The 17916-nt window shown below is 38.9% G+C and overlaps 1 protein-coding gene across 5 annotated transcripts in view; it reads right to left on the bottom strand.

The window, feature by feature from the left end:
* Elovl5 (ELOVL fatty acid elongase 5) overlaps positions 1-17916 on the bottom strand; it is an 81021-nt gene that overhangs the window by 11879 nt on the left and 51226 nt on the right. For 4 of the 5 annotated variants that reach the window (XM_021721827.3, XM_078019876.1, XM_005318556.4 and 1 more), the window contains exons 2-3: positions 13502-13567; positions 11368-11555 (exon numbers count right to left, since the gene is read on the bottom strand). In XM_021721827.3, the coding sequence (XP_021577502.1) occupies positions 11368-11555; positions 13502-13559 (246 nt within the window). In that variant the 5' untranslated portion in view covers positions 13560-13567. The remainder of the gene's footprint in view (positions 1-11367; positions 11556-13501; positions 13568-17916) is intronic. The other variant, XM_078019878.1, reaches the window with a different exon arrangement.

Here is a 17916-nt window from a genome sequence, read left to right as displayed (position 1 = left end):
AGATACAAATGAGTGGATAGAAGGAGGGTGTGGAGTCCTGAGGAGACCTGAATGGAGAGAGGAAGTACTGTCCAGGCACTGTTTTCTTTTCTGCCTTTATTGTACTCCCCATGAGGGAACTGATGAGCCACTTCTGTGGGTTGAGGGCACAGAAAGGGCAAAGACATTTCCTGTTGAAATATTCACTTAATAATGCAGTAAAGTTTTCATGAAGATAATTTTGTACAATTAAAAATTTACTAACATGATTGTCTTCGTTAGATTTAACTTTTGAACTTCTATCATCTTAAAAATATTACATTCTGGGACCTACTGTCACTCTTTCTTCCAGCTACTATTTTGGTTTGTAGTGTCCTGAGGTGTTCTAAGTTGATTTTTCTTTTGTCAACTTGTAACTGGATGGATAGTGTGTGCCCATGATGACTGCATTCATGGATGCCACGTTCAGTCCAGCAGGGTGGGGAAAATCACGGCGCTCTCTGGAGAATAAGAGAACAAATCTTCCCTTTTAATTCTGTAGGTGCCTTAATCTTCAGTATGGGTGCTGATTAAGGGGCTCTTGTTAACTCAGCAGATGGGACTCTGCTGACATCTGCTTCCTTTCTTTTGTCTTCCAGAAGGAATATAGGTGTTACTGCCTTGCTTCTTTAAGCTAGTTAAGCTAAATTTCCATTTGCCCTTCTCCACTGCCCCCAATAAATGAGGGGGTGGGGGAAGTCCCTAGATAAAACACTGTCTTGGAAAGGTGAAGAAACTCAAGCCCACACTGGGTGGTGAATTCCTTGGCTACTGAAGCATGAACCAGCTGCACACCCAGGAGGCTACTCATTCTGTGGTCTTTCTCTTGGCCAGGGCGGAGCATTCCTCTTCTACCTGTACAGCCCCTGAAGCTTCACTGCAATGCTCCTTTCATTGCTGTTGCCACTTACACTTCTCCTGGGGCTACAGTGCCTCTCAAACCATTAATTCCATGTTTAAAACCCTGCAGAGATTCGTCATTGCCTTCAGAATGAAACCCCAAATCCTAGGCACAGTGTTCAGGTATTCATGTTATTCTATAATTAACCCCAAGCTTACCTTTCACTACTTCTTACCTATAGTCAAACCAGACCTCTTTCTATTTTCCACACACCCTGTACTTAAGTACTGATAGAAGGGGAAAACTGTAGCTGGGCATTAGCCCATTATATCCTAGCTTCTGCATGCTGAGCCAGGAACCTTGGGACCAAGGTATTCTAATCTCTTTAAGCTTCAAGTCCCTTACTCTTCAAATGGGATATATGCTTTTACCTCAAAAGGATGTGATTAGAAGTCAGTGAGAAGAAATATGTCATGTTTATCTTACCCACATGGTATACAGGATAAGTATAACAAATGCTGGCAATTACCATTATTTCCCTTCAACTAGAATGTTCTCTGTACCCACATACCCCCAATCTCCAGCTCTCAGAATCCTCTTTCAAAGTTCAGTCAAACTTCTATTTTCTTCATGATTTCTCCCTTGAGGACTGCACACTGGAGTTTATTTCCCTTCCTCTAGATTCACCCTGCTACGACTTGTAGTTATTTGATCACATGCTCCTTTCAGCCTTTGTGCTTTGCCTTAAGCTCTTCTGTAAGCTTTCTGGAGGGTGGTGACTGTGACTCCCACATCGATAAGTTCAGTACAGGAAGTAAACAGGAGATGCTAAACAGATATTTGCAAAACTAATGAGAAAAGTTTAAGACACTGCATTTCTTTCACCAAAATCCATGCCTAATGTTTCATTTGCAGAAAAAAAGCTTTACTTCATTTTTACTTTGCAAATGGAGAAATTAAAATGCCAGAAAGTACTTCAATAAGGCTTGAATATGATAATGGACATCTGAATTCTGTTTATAAAAGGAAAATATTCATTCTGGGGATATTGAAATTTTCAAATATCCTTGGTTTCAGAAGAGAAGGAATTTAACCCACCCTGACCAAGGACCTGAGTTACAAGTGTGTTCATCTAATACTATCAAACCTCCATGAAATGGGGCCAGTATAGAGGCTCCCTCCATCCTCTTGAGAGGACACAATGTGCCCATGGGTAGTGGATCCCAGAAGCTCTCAAAGCATAGGACTGATCTTCCCTCCAGACCACTAGGAATACACCAGTGGAGATGGGGCTTCAATCAAAGTCATATTAGCCACTATTTCCTTTTAGGGTTCAGGCCTGGCTTCTCGCCAACAAGCTTCCTTGGTTAATGCCTGAAAATTCATCATGCTGCACCTAAGAGATACTGCAGGGGCAGAGGGACCCAGAGATGGACAAGCGAGACACTGAAAGAACAGTTGGCTACCTTGGGCTTCTATATATAAGCTCAAAAGAGGGCAGGACTATGCTAGTGTGAAAAAGCAGGCCATACCAAATCACCTGCCACATTCCCAACTCTCCATATCACCAGCTACTCCAGGAACAACCCAGGCAGCATTATTTACAAGGCCTTTTCCAAGTAACCAAGATACAAGCAGTACCACTGTAAAACCTTATGTGCTTTCTCCTTCCCTGGAGTAATGCAAACTTTAATTAGGCCAGGAGCATGTGAAGGGCTATAATTAAAACACAGAAGCTTTTTTTCCTCCTTAGAGACAAATTCAATAACCAAAGGTGGTTTAGTACATCTTTTCAACAAATGAAGAAAATTTAGGCAAGTATCACAGCTGAGCCTGGATGTTAAAAGTTGTAGACTCAATCATTTTTAGTGGGGAGAACTGACTTTTCCCAGTTAACATCACACTTAACCACAAATGAAGTATAACCTTTAGCAGGGCACTTTCTGGAATGCTACCAAAGCACCTCAGGAAATAAAGTCATTTGAAACACTTAAAGACTAAGTAGAAAAATATCACCCTGGTGGCCCTTATCAGACCTTCACCCTAACATTCCAAGATCTCAGAGCAATAAGATCACTCCTTTCCAAAGGGGATGGCTCTTTTAGTGAAAAGAGCTAGCTAGATGATCTGGAGACTGTCCTCTAAACAGAATGGAATGACAGGCAATAAAAACACTCTCCATACTTGAATTCAACTGCATCACAGGGCCTGAGGCACTTTGCTAAGCAACACCATTAAGAGCAAGCAGAGCTGACATTTTTCATAGCTTTGATCATTTTTGTGAGTTCCCAAGTTTATAATTTTTAGATCTGGTACAAGCACATGTTTTAAATGAGAAAATGGAGATGAAGAAGTGATACGGGTAGCCTGAGGCCACACAGCTTCTTGGTGGTTGGCACCTTGGGACTAGGACACAGGAATTCTGACCCAGTACAAGTGCACCTCAGACCAAAGTTCCAAGCTCCTCTGACCTTCCTTGTCTGTTTCTTAGTTCTTAGTAAGGGCATGATGGGGATACATTATCCCTGCATAATTCTGGAGAAAAGCAGACCTTTGGCTAAATCTTCATCCTGAGCAGACTTCTGGTTTAAAATTAACTACCAGGGGCTGGGGATATAGCTCAGTGGTGGAGCACTTGCCTAGCATGCAGGAGGCCCTAGGTTTGATCCCCAGTACTAGGAAAAACATTTTAACTGTAAGCTATTACAAAATTAAAAGCACCTATATCCTCTAGTGGTTAGCTGACCAATTTGGCAGTGCCATTATAGAACACAGTCAAGCCAAAGAACATGGCTTTGAATTTCAAATCTCTCATATCCCAAGTCCATTAAGATAAATTAGCATCTAAGCTCTCCATAAGTGCTTCTTCCTTCTCTTTATGTCCAAGAAAACCCTTGGGTTCCAGATGAATGGCATCCTCTTGGTTAAGTCAGGTTCTGTACATTTGAGAAGTCTTTAGAACAATGCACAAAGAAACAATTTGACCTCAGGCCAACCTGAAACAGATATATCTAGCATCTTCAAGTCCCAGGCCCTGCCCTTTTATGCTGTAGGTCTTTTTTTCTTACTGTCCAGACTTCCTGGAACTTTCCCTCAGTAGAAAGTGAAATGAACATTAAGGGAATAAGTCTAGTAACTGGCATAAGGGAGCTACTATGTAAGTCTTTGATATGATTCTAGCAAAAGGGCCCATAACTAGGTCTGAAGTGGTGCTGCTCCAACTGTAAAGAAGCCCTCATCAAAGAATTCCTTGTTTAATTTAAAGAAAGGTCTCTAGCCCACCTACTGAGTCTTGCTTTGCAGAGTTAAGTCTGTTTTAGTAGAAGATCTGAAGTGTGATGTGCACCTTTTTCACACCAGCTGCAAAGCCAAGTAACCAAAGGTCCAGAGTCAGTTTGGAGGAGTGTGGCCTGGCTTTGGGCCAATCCCAAAGCTTCCTCTCTAGGGAAGGCATTCTTTCTCTCTCCCTGGGTGTGAATGAGGGGGAAGAGAGTGTGGGCTGTATCTTCTTCCTTCTCCCCACTAGGAGGCATTCTCTCAGGGCAGTGTCAGATAAACAGAAGGCCAAGTAAACTGCTCTCTCATCCCTGAAAGAAGTTTCTTTCTGAGCAAGGGATTTCAGTTGTAAGGGAACTAAAAGTGACAAGTATTTTAGGCATTTAAACAGGCGTTAAGTAAGGGATGTCTCAACTTCTCTTTACCTCTGTTAAATGGGCAAAAGGAGAAGAGCAAGTATTTTTTTTTCCAAAGTATTTTGGTAAACAAAACAATTATTTTATAAAATTCAACATAAATTGCCAGGTTATTCAAATGTTTTTCCAAATCCCATTTTCCTAAAATAACACAGTATTTTAGGAAAGCCTGAAGCAAAAGAAAAACGAGTTTAAAATATAATGCTTCCAAAGCAACTGTTCTGCGGTTCCATTAGAGGACCTTCCAGGCTGAGCCCAGAAAGGTGCCTGCCAGGTGCCTGGGGAGTTGCTTTAACAGCCCCATAATTACAGAGGTTAGAAAGCACATGCATAACGTCCAACCCATCAAATGCTCAACTTCTTCCATCTTTCCCATAAAGAAGCATCAGAAATCTTCAAAGGATGATTCAAAGAAAAAGCAATACTGACTTCTGGTTTTGACAACATGGTGAAGTGAGCAAAAGCAGAACCTACTCCACAATAAACAACATGCTACAAAAAACACAATCAGACTCCAACATGGAGGACCCCTACCTACAGAGGGGCTTTTCTACTTCAAAAAATCTTTCTGCAGGAAGGAGGAGGTCAGTGTACCTTCAAGTCCTTTCAAAACCTTTCTTGTTTGGGGGAAAGCATATTTACCTAAGATGATCCCAGTAATACTAGTTTGAGAAGCTTAACCAGGACATTGAACAGACCTTTGTTATCATTTTAAATGTGCAAAGAAATTTAACAGACTTAATCATTATTTCAAAGGTATGAAATCACAGAGGTAACTATAAGCAAAGTTTTTAAAGTAGGTTTTAAAAAGCAATATTAGAGGGCTGGGGATGTAGCTCAGTGGTACAGTGATCGCCTTGCTAGCATGAGACACTGGTTCAATCCTCAGCACGACATAAAAATAGAATAAAGATATTGTATCCACCTAAAAAATAAATATTAAAAAGAGCAAATTAGAGCAATCGTTAAGTTTGGGTAGATATTTATCTTGGAGTTAAAAAACAAATAATGTTTCTATGTTTTAGAATGAAAAAAGAACCAATATCTTCTTCAGAAGTAGAAGATATAATATTATGGTCACTTAAACCAAAACACAACAGATGGATAAAATAGACACAACTGAACAAAATATGAGTCAATTAGAAAAATGTTAAAAAAAAAGCACATGGAAAGAAAAACATAACAAAAGATAAACCACAAATGAATAAAAAAGGGAATGTAACGGACTTCTCTGGAAACTTCAATGTGCTGGGAAAAAAAATACTTATCTAGAATTCTATGTTTTGATAAAATATTAAGTGTAAAGGCAAATACAATGGTGCTCAAACAGAAGCTAAGCATTCATTCCTCACAAAATAAAGGACTTCAGAATAAAAAGACTGAACCTTAAAGGAGACAAGGGTGACAGGTCAACAGTGAGTGAAAACAACCAGGTAAGCATCTATGGCAATGGTGGTAACTGTTTAGGACCTCACAAAAAGGCGGACCTGAACACCCGATAAGGAGACAGGGAAAATAGGTGGATCAGAGCTAAAATCTTTTAAGGTCCTTGTACTCTTCAGGAGAACAGAAATATTGATTCACCTTAGGTTTTAATGAAATCAAGGATGCATGTTAAAATTGCATGGGTTACCATTCAAATAACAGACCTGGAATGAATAACTTTCCAATCACTAGAACATAAAACTTCAACAGGAAACAGGAAAGGAGGAAAAAAGGACAAAGAAAACATTCACTCAAAAAAAAAAATGTTAAAGAACTTACTCCAAAATAACAATTACATTAAATGAAAATGGATTGAATTTCCCCATTAAAAGACAAGACACTGTTATATTCAGTCATTAAACTTCTAGGTATATCCCTTTCCAAAAAAAAAAAAAAATTGGTCACATTTGTACAAGGATACAGGTCTAAGTTCATTAAATGCAGAACTGTTAATTGCAAAAACCTACATAAATAGTATGCCTTTCCATCCAAAGAAACATGGATGAAACAGCATAATAAATTCTAGCACTAAAATAAACAGAATGAATAGATTTGAGTCCATAAGACAACATAAATTCATCTCAAAATGTAATGTTGATTGAAAAAAGCTATTTAAAAGCATATACAGTATACTACTCATGAAAATTAAAAAACACCTCAGAACATATTATATGTTGCCATGTATACATACATACGTAGCAAAAATATAAAAAATCATATCCAGAAAGAAACATGAAATTTGAAAAAAGCTGTTATCTATAAAAATGCTGCACTTTAGATGCATTTTTATGAAGATCTCTTATTTATTTAATTCATTCCTTCTTTCCTCCCTCCCTCCCTTCCTTCCTCAGTGCTGGGGATTAAACCCAGGTCTCATGTGTGATGAGCACATATACCACTCAGCTGCATCCCTAGCCCCATCTTTTCTTATTTAAATAAAAGCAAAACCAAAATCAAACCAATAAAATATCAACATTAAGAGCTGACAAAACAGATTAAGGTATCATTTACATGGCTTTTAAATATTTTTAAACAGCTCAAAAATCACAATTTATAATAAAAATTGCAAAGTGGAAGAAAGAATAAGTTTAGATTTATGTCAAACCAGATCCATCTATCCAGCTATTCATCTTTTGTTTCAAAATTTTGTGCCTGCACGTGCGTTCTCTCTCTCTCTCTCTCTCTCTCTCTCTCTCACACACACACACACACACACACACAATTTTTTTGCAGTGCAGGTATTGAATCCAGGGCCTCACACATGCTAGGCAAGTGTTCAACCATTGAGTTACATCCCAGCCCCTTTAAAAATTATATTTTAAATGTTCTGAATATCTGAAAGATAATTCTCTCAAGACTATTTTATAACATACAGTTCTAAATGCAAAGGAAAAAACATATATAAATACTCAAAACCTAATTTTTCTGTAACCTATGGTTTACCTTTGGTTATTTAACATGAAGATATGGCTCTGGCATTTGCCTTTTTCCTAATCTAATTCAGGATGTGGTGGAGCACTCATTCATATTCATAATGGAAAGGAAAAGATGTGGAAAAAAATTTTCCATTATAGGGTCTCATAAGGCAGTGGTCTGTGAGTCTAGGTGAGAGGAGGGACAGGATGTCATAAGGTACATCATAAAAGCACTTCAATTGGAAGGAGAGTCATATTCCTCTGGAACAAGAGGGAGGTCAAAGAGGCTTACAAAAAGAGGGGGGAAAATCGCCACTCTGGAGTTGAGTCCTCTCCCTCCATGTTCTGAACTTTAGTGGCACTGGGGTCCTGGAATGAAATCCCTAAAATTGATGTGGAGACTGCCAGACAGGAAGTCTCAGGTCTGAGAAGAGGGTACAGAGGCTGAGGAGAATGAAAAAGCCAAGAGTTGGGGTTTGAGAAGAGCTGACAAAACAGATTAAGAAAACCCAGGGAGCCTCCCTCCTGAGAGGAGCAGCAGTCCTCCCAGCACAGCGTCCCTGGGCTGATCAAAGCCACACAGGGGCACAGCACTGACCCCACCTCCCTGGAAGTTGCTGATGAGTCCAAGGATCAGCTCATGAGGCACAGGCTGATCAACAGAGATGTTCTCTTTCGAAATCAAGCAATTAGATCCTCTCTGACTAGGGCTAAGAGGTCAGAAGCACAGTGGGAGAAGAGCAGACACATCAAAAAGGTTCCATGTCAGGGCACAGCAGCTGCCTGAGAGGGAAAAGCAGGTGTAAAACCCTAACAAAGGATTAGAAATAGCTTTGATAGTTTGCTGAGTTGTGTGCACGTGCTAGCCAGTATTGGTAAGGGGTGTGTGTGTGTGTGTGTGTGTGTGTGTGTGTGTGTGTGTGTCTATGTGTGCATGCAGGTCAGCCGGGTAGGTACTACAGAATAAGGAAAAGCCAGAATTCAGCACCACAGATGCAGGGGTTCTTACCTTGCATCTTGGGGATAAGAGGGAAAACATACAGATAATTTGAAAAAACACCTGGACTTCTATTCACGTGAAATATGCCTAATCTCAGGGGCAGAAGGTACATGAGATTGTTACATCTGCTATAAGAGCATAGATTTACTCTTATAAAGCTGAGTAATACAAACCAAGTTTCTCTTCTATAACTTGGAATTTTACTTCTGAATCTCCACCGCTGACTGTGACATAAGGTAACACCTACTAAGTTAATAAGCAAATGTTTTTTTAAAATGCTTGCCATAAAAGCCTACATTTTCAAACTAAAGCATACCATTATTCAAATACACTTCATATCAGGGATTTGTGGACTTTTCCTGAAAATAAACAGCAAGAGTAAATGAGATAATTAAAATACTTTTTTTCTTTTGATTTGCATTAATGTATATGCAAATATGAACAAGTCCATATTAGTTCTACATTTTAAACTCACTTTCACAGTTTTAAAAGTGAGACTTAGGGCTGGAATTGTAGCTCAGTGGTACAGCACTCACCTAGCAAGTGTGAGGCACTGGGTTTAATCCTCAGCACCACATTAAAAAAATAAACAAAATTAAGTTATAAAAAAAGTAAAATTTAGTTCCTTCCTTTTACCAAGTTTCAATGTTTTGGTGTTTCTCCTTTCCTTTTCCTTCCTCCTTTCTTTCAAGACTTCTTACTGTCCCCTTTAAATGACTGCTCATTTTTCTTTTATCAACCCAGATATTGTCAAGGCCACTATGAATTTATGCCACGGAGTTAAACAAATAAAAATACCAATGAATACTTATTTACATTGAAAATATGTAGAGATGCAGGAAGGCAAATAAAGACTGATAGTCATGATCCCTCACACGGGTGGCTCTACCTCCTGGGACATTTCTCAAAAATGAGGGACTCAACTGGCTTCCTAATCTCTTCAGTTCATTCTGTTTTAAAACTCCATGGCTTCCCTTCCACATCTTAGTAGTAATGTAGCAGAAATGCCAAGTGAAAAGAGAAAAATGTGGAGCTAAAATGAAATTCAAAATTCGACAAAGGCCGAACTACGATGGCATTACTGATGGGTTTATGTATGTATAAAAACAAAGTCAGACAAAAATCAAAAGTAATTATCATCTAACTTGGAGAAGCAGGGTTTACTTTCAACCCAGGCATATTTGATCAGGATATGTTTTTATAAACTTGATTTTAATATAAGGAACTATTGCTTATCTATTACCCTTTTATGGACTCTAAATTATTTTAGAGTTAAAAGTATGATTTTTTTTCCTCTGTACACTTAAAAAAAATCTGTATATTCAGTACTTAGACACTGCTCAAAGTCTTCTATGGTTCTTGCTAAGATGCCAGAGGAAAATCTGAATTTTCTATTAGAAAATTTTCAGAACACCCCAGTCTACTCAGCTGCATACAACAGTAATTTATATACCAGGGAAGCATCTGTTTGAAAGAGGTTAAATTGTGCAGTTATAGCTATATCACCAGGGCTTGAGAAATCTAAGGCAAACATGTAAGTTCTCTAAGATTTAATCGTCTTAAATATTTTTTCTCCAGAATATTATATGCATAAGGATAAACTTTATAAAACTCTCTTAAAGAAGTAGCTATCATCAATTACAGGAGAGTAAACAGTTTGCTCTGAAGAACCTGAGGGCTTGCTGTGGTTTTGTCCCTTGAGCACTGAGAGCTGTGCCCAGCGCTGGGGCCAGGAGTCGCTCCTATGCACTTCCCCTGCCTCCAATCCTGCCATCTCCATCCTGGAGGCTAATTAAACTGCCTTCATTCTAGAATAGGATAGAAAAAAGCAGAAAGGGGGTTGTAAGCATTTCTTGGGAGTGTCAAGAAAAAAAGCAATGCTAGTAGCCATCTACCATTCTAGTTGAAAAATCTATACCTTATAAAATACATGAAAGAAGGAATCATGGATCTCATAGCTGTGGCACCTCTGATGATCAAATACAGTGTTTCCCACTAGCTCCTCCACCTACACCCACCCTATCCTCCTCTTCAGTACTCCTTAGAGAATTAAAGCCATAATAAAAGCTTAAAGACTTAAACTGGAGTGAATGTGTTTCTTCTATGTATGTATGGCTTTATTCTCCACCCAAGAGAACTTAGCAATAGGTTAGTGTTATAAGCTGAAAAGTGTGGAAGCCTCTTCTAAAAAAAGTGTTCACAAATTGTGCTTACCGCTGGAGGGTCAGTTATCTTCCCCACTTTAGCTTTACAGGCTGAATTATTATCCCTTGAAAAATATGGAGAACTGAAGTACTGATGGGTAAGCTACAATGTTTACCTCGTGTACCATCAGGTCTGATTTTCAACATTCCAGTCGTGTAAAAGGAATAACAGGGCCTGAACTCACAGACCATTCAAAACCTAAACATGGATGTGATCATCCACTTTTCTGAGCGCTTAAAAACAAACAAACAAAAAAACCTGAGATTTGAGAAGTTATCAGATCACAACAGAGGCTGAACTACAACAAAACTTATCAAACAAAAGTACCACCCACTTCCTTCCTCCTCCATCTCCACATAAACAAGCACTTAAGTGCTTAATAATAAAATGCACATAGATCTGATTTCACATTTTGTTCATTTTCCACTCTTTATTTTTGCTTGCCTGAGAGTATTTTTGAAAATATTTATTTTACCTCTGAATATCACATGAAACATAAACAATGAAAGAATCAATAGCAAAAACTTCCATTTTATGTATTTTAGAAGACATCTGGATAAACAACTCTGGCATTTTGAAAAATCAATTTTAAAGAATATTCAGAATGCATTAATAGACTTGCTGGCTGATTCTCTCCCTACCACCTATTTAAGGATACAACTCAGAATAGCAATACAAGTGAAAGGAAGCCCATATCAACCTTTGACCTACCTCACAGAACATGTAGAGAGACAGCAACGTGAGTCCAAGGTTATACACCACTAAGATTCCCCGGCAAGAGAATGGCTGTTTATTCTTCATGTATTTTGGTCCCAACCATACAATTAGTAAATAAATGACAGTGCAGACAAAGGTAGGTATGTAATTGTCCAGAAGAAACCATCCTTTTACTCTGGTATCTGAAAAACAAAATAAAAATATTTAGTGGTTAATACGGTAGATATAAAAATAACTGCAACTTTCAAAACATTGGAAAAAAAAAAACCTCTAACCACAATTCTATAAGTCACCCCCACCCATACACACATACACTACTTTTGTTTTGGGGGGCATGCTGGGAATTGACGCCAGGCCTTGTGCATGCTAGGCAAGTGCCTCCTACTTAGTTACATCCCCAACCCAAAGTCACCTAATATTAATAATGCCCCCAATCCTGACAAAGCAAAAAGGAGGTATAATATACACAAGGTGAAGCTCCTTGTTATATGTTCTGAATAATAAGGTGCATGTTTTGTGGGGGTTTTTTTGCTAAGTCAAATAATTATAAAAATATGCTTTGCAAAAAAATCTAAAAGCAAGCTCGGAGAATACCATATTTCCCATTGACTAGATTAGCTATATTTGTAGAATTACACATGGAATCAAAAAATCCAAGAAATGGCAGTCTGAACTCCAGTTCTTCGTGTCAGCAAGAATGCCCCATTATGTGCAGACCCAGAAAACAAGCAATTTAGCTAGAGTAGTGACTGCCCCTGATTAGAAAGGTAGCACCTGCCATTAACACAGTGGTCAAAGGAGTGGACAAAGATGAAAAACACAGGAAACATGCTGGTGATGCAGCCATGATCAGATGAGGGCTATTTAAGATATTTAAGGAGCTATTTGAGGAGAAGCTTGAGAGAGAAGACCTACACTGATTCAAGGGAGCTACTGAAATAGGAGAGACCTCTCCCTCTTCTACCCCGATTCCCAGGCTAGAACAGGGAGGGAAAAGAAAACCAGGCCCAAGTAGCTGCCCACAACAAAGGAGCTGATGGCTGGACAGGGAACTAATTGCCAAGCTTTCTCTCCTGCAGACACCCTGTACCTTCCCAGTGTTTCTCTCATGCTTCTCAGAGATGCTCCCTCCACATCCACCCAATAGTTATGCTAGGAGGGTGGAGGGGTTAGTGTCAGGACTACAGAAGTGGTGGTTCAGAGAAGTCCTTCAGAGGAGGCAGGCCCCAGAGACCTCAATAAGGGAACTGTTAACACCTCAGCCTCCAGAACAGCTGGGATTACAGGGTTGCACCAATGCACCAGCCTATTTATGGTTTTTCTGTAAATCTTTATGTGAACCTAAAGGGTTCAGAAATAGAGACATTAAAATAGGGGATTATAGATAACATTAAAAGAAGGCAATATAAAATTGATTTACTGTCTAAAAGATAACGAAGGCTAAGAAGTCTAACAAGTGAATTTGAGTGCATGTACTCTCCTCTGACAAAGTGAAAGAACATGAAAAGACCTTAAGGGCCGTGGATATAGCTCAGTGACATAGTGCTTGCCTAGCAAACAAAGGTCCTAGGTTTGATCAATAGTTTGTGTGTGTGTGTGTGTGTGTGTGTGTGTGTGTACGCGTGTATTTGGTGCAGTGGCACATGCCTGTGGTCCTAGCACTCAGGAGAAGTTAACGCAAAAGGATCACTTGATACCAGGAGTTCAAGGCCAGCTTAGCCTCAATAAATAAATGAACAGCCCTTAAAATTGTGAAAGCAGAAGAATTTTAAACCCCTTCTGCAGCAGTGCATTTTGGAAACTAGTTCTTTTAGAGATTCACAAGAACTGAGAGCAGCATACTACCGTAATGGTGAACACTGTGGTGTTCTCAAGCTATAAGCTTTGTAACCTAATTTGATCTCCAGCTGAAGCAGCAGAAGGCCACCCACGGCAGCTGTGTCTCCCCCTGGAGTCAGGGGAACTTCCACAAATGCTGAGGACTTCGCCAAGCCCCTAGCTACCCAGGCTAAAGTTTGGTCTTTTACAGAAAATGCTAACGCTTTCTAGAATCACCTCATGCAATATTTACAAGTGGCTATAATGGGCACAGGGGTCAGGTAGGGGAGCAAAATCAAAACCACCTTACCTCGGGGGCCCAGTAAGGCCTTGAAATAGGTACTGAGTGATGCATCAAAATGTTCCATTTTAAAACCTATTAAGAAGAAAAAAAGTCATTGATCAGTCTCTCCTCAAAATGCTTTTTGTATAGCAGTTTCTCATAAAAGAAGAACAAATTATTTTCAAAGACTATGTGATGGACAAGGTTAAATTTCCCATGTTAAAACAAGAGTTTTCTTTTTAACACCCCAAAGAAACTTATGTGTTAGTTCTAATTTGAAAATCAAAAGGAAAGACACAATCTTGTGAATTCACTTTATAAATGAAGCGCCAGTTTTCTGAACTTTTCTCGGTTCCATAAAAACTCTTCCCGTGAAGCTGAAATTTCAGTGGAGAAAAGAGTGGAAATGGATTTAAAGGTGGCAGACAGAGACATCCAGATCTGTCTGGGCAGGAGCCTGTGCTCACACAACAGGGACAGGAAGGCTTGCCCGTGAATGGAATGCCACAGGGAGAAGAGGTGTGGAGGGGCAGTGTCCTCACTTGTCACTTCTGTTAATTATTATCTCAAAACACTTCAAGTCTACAGTTAAAAAAAAATAAAAATATTAAACACTGAAAAAGAGGGTTAAAAATCTCATCACTTTCCTTCAACCTAATCCCTCCGCTCCAGTCAGAACAGCTTCCAGAGACAGTTCCCTTTTTAAACAAATGGGTCATGCTAAATGGGTGTTTTTATAATTTTGGGTTGCAACCCATTAGCAAATGACCAAATCGACTTAGTATTAAAAAATAATGTGATCATAACAGAGAACCAAAATGCTTTGCCCTTAGTGAGAATGAATAAATATTATCTCATAAATATGACTTAGTTTTACTGTGTCAAACTTTTAAGTGCCACATATTCAATTGTGATGTAAAATATATTCTTACTATGGGGAGGTCACAGTTTAACAACTTAGAAAAGCACTGTTGTCTATAGAACTGTATATAGTACTTTTTTTTTTTGCTTGGTAAAATATCTTGGAGATAGTAGTTGTATATCTACCTCCATCTTCTAAGATTCTGTAGTTCTTGCATTTTCTTCTCACTTAGGATTTACATTTAGAGAGTAGCCAAGCATCTTCATGTGCATATTGCTTAGACTGTCTTTATTACATTTAGGATTTGCTTGGATTTACTTTATTAAATTTAGGAAACATGTACATTCAAATTTCTCAGCCATTCCTCTTATACAACAACCACCAATACTATAACTTTCAAGGGTAAAAGTATATGATTTTTTTTATATATAAAAAAATCAGTTTTTTTGTTTTGTTTTGTTTTGTTTTTTTCAACTAAACTGTTAATCATTTAGTGATACTTCTCTTCCTTGGCTTGCAACAATGAAGCACATGTATTTTTGGATAATTTCAAAATAAACTACTTTATTCATGAAATTACCTGGTGGTTTTAGTAATTTACAATTAAGCCAATCCAGCCTGGATGGGATGCAGAAAGAGGGGAAACAGGGATGTCACTGTGAAAGCAACAGCTACCTGGGTTCTGCCCTGAAGGGACCTCGGGAGGTTGTGACTCCCTCACACTGTGGCCAGAATCCAAGAAAGCACCAGCTCCCACACACCCAGGGCAGTCACCTTTGTCCCTCATAGTTATACACTCGGTCCCTTCTGAAATAAAGGCCATGAGTACTGGACTGGATAACTAGCAGGTGAGCTCCTTGCTGCAGACAGATTTACCTTCTTCTAAGAGGTTTTAAATCTAGATCTTATTACCTGGTAGGTAGTTCTGCTGTTTAATAATGGGTCACCCTGCAGGTACAATAGTCAGGCATTAAGGCCGGATGGGTGTTAAGCAGGAACAAAGGTATAATTAGCTGGCAGATGAGTGGTTTCATGCTGGGACCTTTATCTGACAGCTAGGCATTGAAACTGTTTTTTTTTTTTTTTTCCTACTTACTAGCAATGTGGCTTTGGACAAGTTATTTAAACTCCTATCTGTAAAATATGGAAAATAGTGACTGTCTCCAAGATTAAGATGATCAAATGATTTAATACAATAAGACCCTTAAAGTGGTGCCTGGCATATATTAAGCCTGTGTTTCTTACTGAACATCTGCCACAGGACCAACTCCATGATGAACACCGTCAGCTATCCGTGGCTGTCCATGCTGCTTTGCAGCAGCCCTGCTGGCTGGCATTCTGAGCTGAAATCATTATCCTGTGCACTATGGATGGTTAACTTGTACCTGGTCAATTTCCATTACATGGCACCAGTGAACCCCCATCATTATGACAACCCACAATATACTCTTCTAAATCTTAACACACTCCTAGGGAAACAGCCATGGAAGGTAAGGGGAGCTATTAATATCTCAGAAAAGGAATTTGCCAGCAAGAGACATTCTCTAAACATGAATGGCAGGGCTAAAATGAATACACTAATTACACATGTAAATGTCAAGCATCTACTGTGTATTTCAAAGGATTGCCAAATAGGGATAAACACAAACGAGCATACCTGGCCACCTAGAACAAGTGAGAGGTTCAGAAGAGAAGCCAGAAGCCATAAATCAAAAGCAAAATCCAATTTGTAAAATGAGTAGATGTTAGAATGATCTAAAAGAATAGAAAATGCATATCTGCATTTAATACCATGCTGTAAGAATAAATTCAAATAAAGGACTTTGGAATCTAACACCAGGAATATTCCTAACAAAAATAATAAGGGCGTCATTCATTGCATTTTTTAACTAAGGGGCCTTTCAGAGGGTTGCAACCAGTTTCAGTTTCTATGTATGGAGAAATATACATAAGAAGAGTATAGAAAAGCTGGAAATAAGAGGGAAGAAATGTTTGAAAATAATGGAATTTGGCTTGGGAGACAGGTAGAAGAACATTAGTGGTCCGGGACAAAATTAAGGCCCAGGAATTGCTACACATGACCCACTATTACAAGGACAGCAGCCTAGGACAGAGACCAATTTGAGAATTTAGGCTAACATCATGCCTCCAGAAAAGCAGCTTGATTAAACATAAGGTAAAACTTCAGTCCAAGAGCACTGGACCTAGCAGCAGGCAATCACAAGAGACTGTGGAATTTAGTATTTGGAGATATTGAAGAGTCCTGTGACAAGCCATCTGTCCTGAATAATCTGAGTCTAAATCCATCTTGAATAGAGGCCCTGCAGAAGCTAGTGAACACAGGAGCAGTTTTTTGTCTTTATAAAGTGGAATGTCTTTACTACAAAAGCACATGCAAGAGATGACTTTGCCAGAAACAGCAAATCTGTTCTTAGACTGCATTTCTTCTCAGTGTGAGAATTCTCTTGGATTTGCAGAACTTTTCAAAATCAAGTTTAGGAAATATTGAAAAAGCAGCGAAACATTCTTTAAAAGAAAAGATATGTAGAAAACAACAATAATTTTTAGAGCTGAAATGTCCATGATGCAAAGGGAGAAAGGTGGGTGATGGTGGTCCTTGGAACACAGGCCCCTAATCAGTAGCATCTTCACCCATGAACCACAGGCCTGATTCCGGGCTGGACATGGATATGTTAAATATTTTCTCCAGGGACTGGGGATGTAGCTCAGTGGTACAGTGCTTGCCTAGCATTCATGAGGCTCTGGGTTCAATCCCCAATACCACCAAAAAAAAAAAAAAAAAATTTTTTTTTTTTTTTCTCCAAACTCTCCCTGCTATATGCCTTCAACTGCAAATGTACTATATTCTTCTCAGGCAAGGTTGTTTGTTTTTATACAAGTTACCAAAAGATACCTTCACTAAAGGTTTCTCTGTTATCATTTACCCAGCACAATGTCATGTTTTTGTCCAGCAGTCACAGATCTCAACAATAGGTCTTCACTTTTTCATTCATACCAACACTTTCCAAGTGCCTACACCATGTAACAGGATTGAGACCCTAAGGCCCTGAGAGATACAGCAGACAACAAATCAAAATTAAGGCTGGAAGGAGAAGAAATACACAGAAAGAAGAAAAAAACGTATACAGTACCCCCCCCGCCCCCGCACAAAATTTCAGTTACAGTTACTCACAGCCCAAAAATATTGAATACAAAATTCTAGAAACAATTCCTAAATTTTAAATTATATGAATGATGAGTAGCATGATAAAAATCTCACACCATTTCCCCTATCCAGGATAGGATGTGAATCACCTTTTGTTCAGGGTATCCATGCTGTATATGCTACCTGCCCATTAGTCACCCGGTAGCCCTCTCGGATATCATATTGACTGTCAAATTATCGTGGTGCCTTGTGTTCAAGAAGCCCTTTGTAATAATGGCCCTAAAAATTGAAATGCTAGAAGTTTGAATATAAAAACCAGAAGCCATAAAGTTTCTTTAAGTGAAAAGGTGAAAGTTTATCCTAGTATATATGCATTGGAAAAAACATAGCATCTATAGTATTTCACACTATATG

This window comes from Ictidomys tridecemlineatus, chromosome 8 (assembly GCF_052094955.1).
Source record: "Ictidomys tridecemlineatus isolate mIctTri1 chromosome 8, mIctTri1.hap1, whole genome shotgun sequence".
In the NCBI taxonomy this organism is placed as follows: Eukaryota; Metazoa; Chordata; class Mammalia; order Rodentia; family Sciuridae; genus Ictidomys; species Ictidomys tridecemlineatus.
The sequence above is the reverse complement of the archived record's forward strand: the minus strand, read 5'-3'. Positions and strand labels throughout refer to the sequence as shown.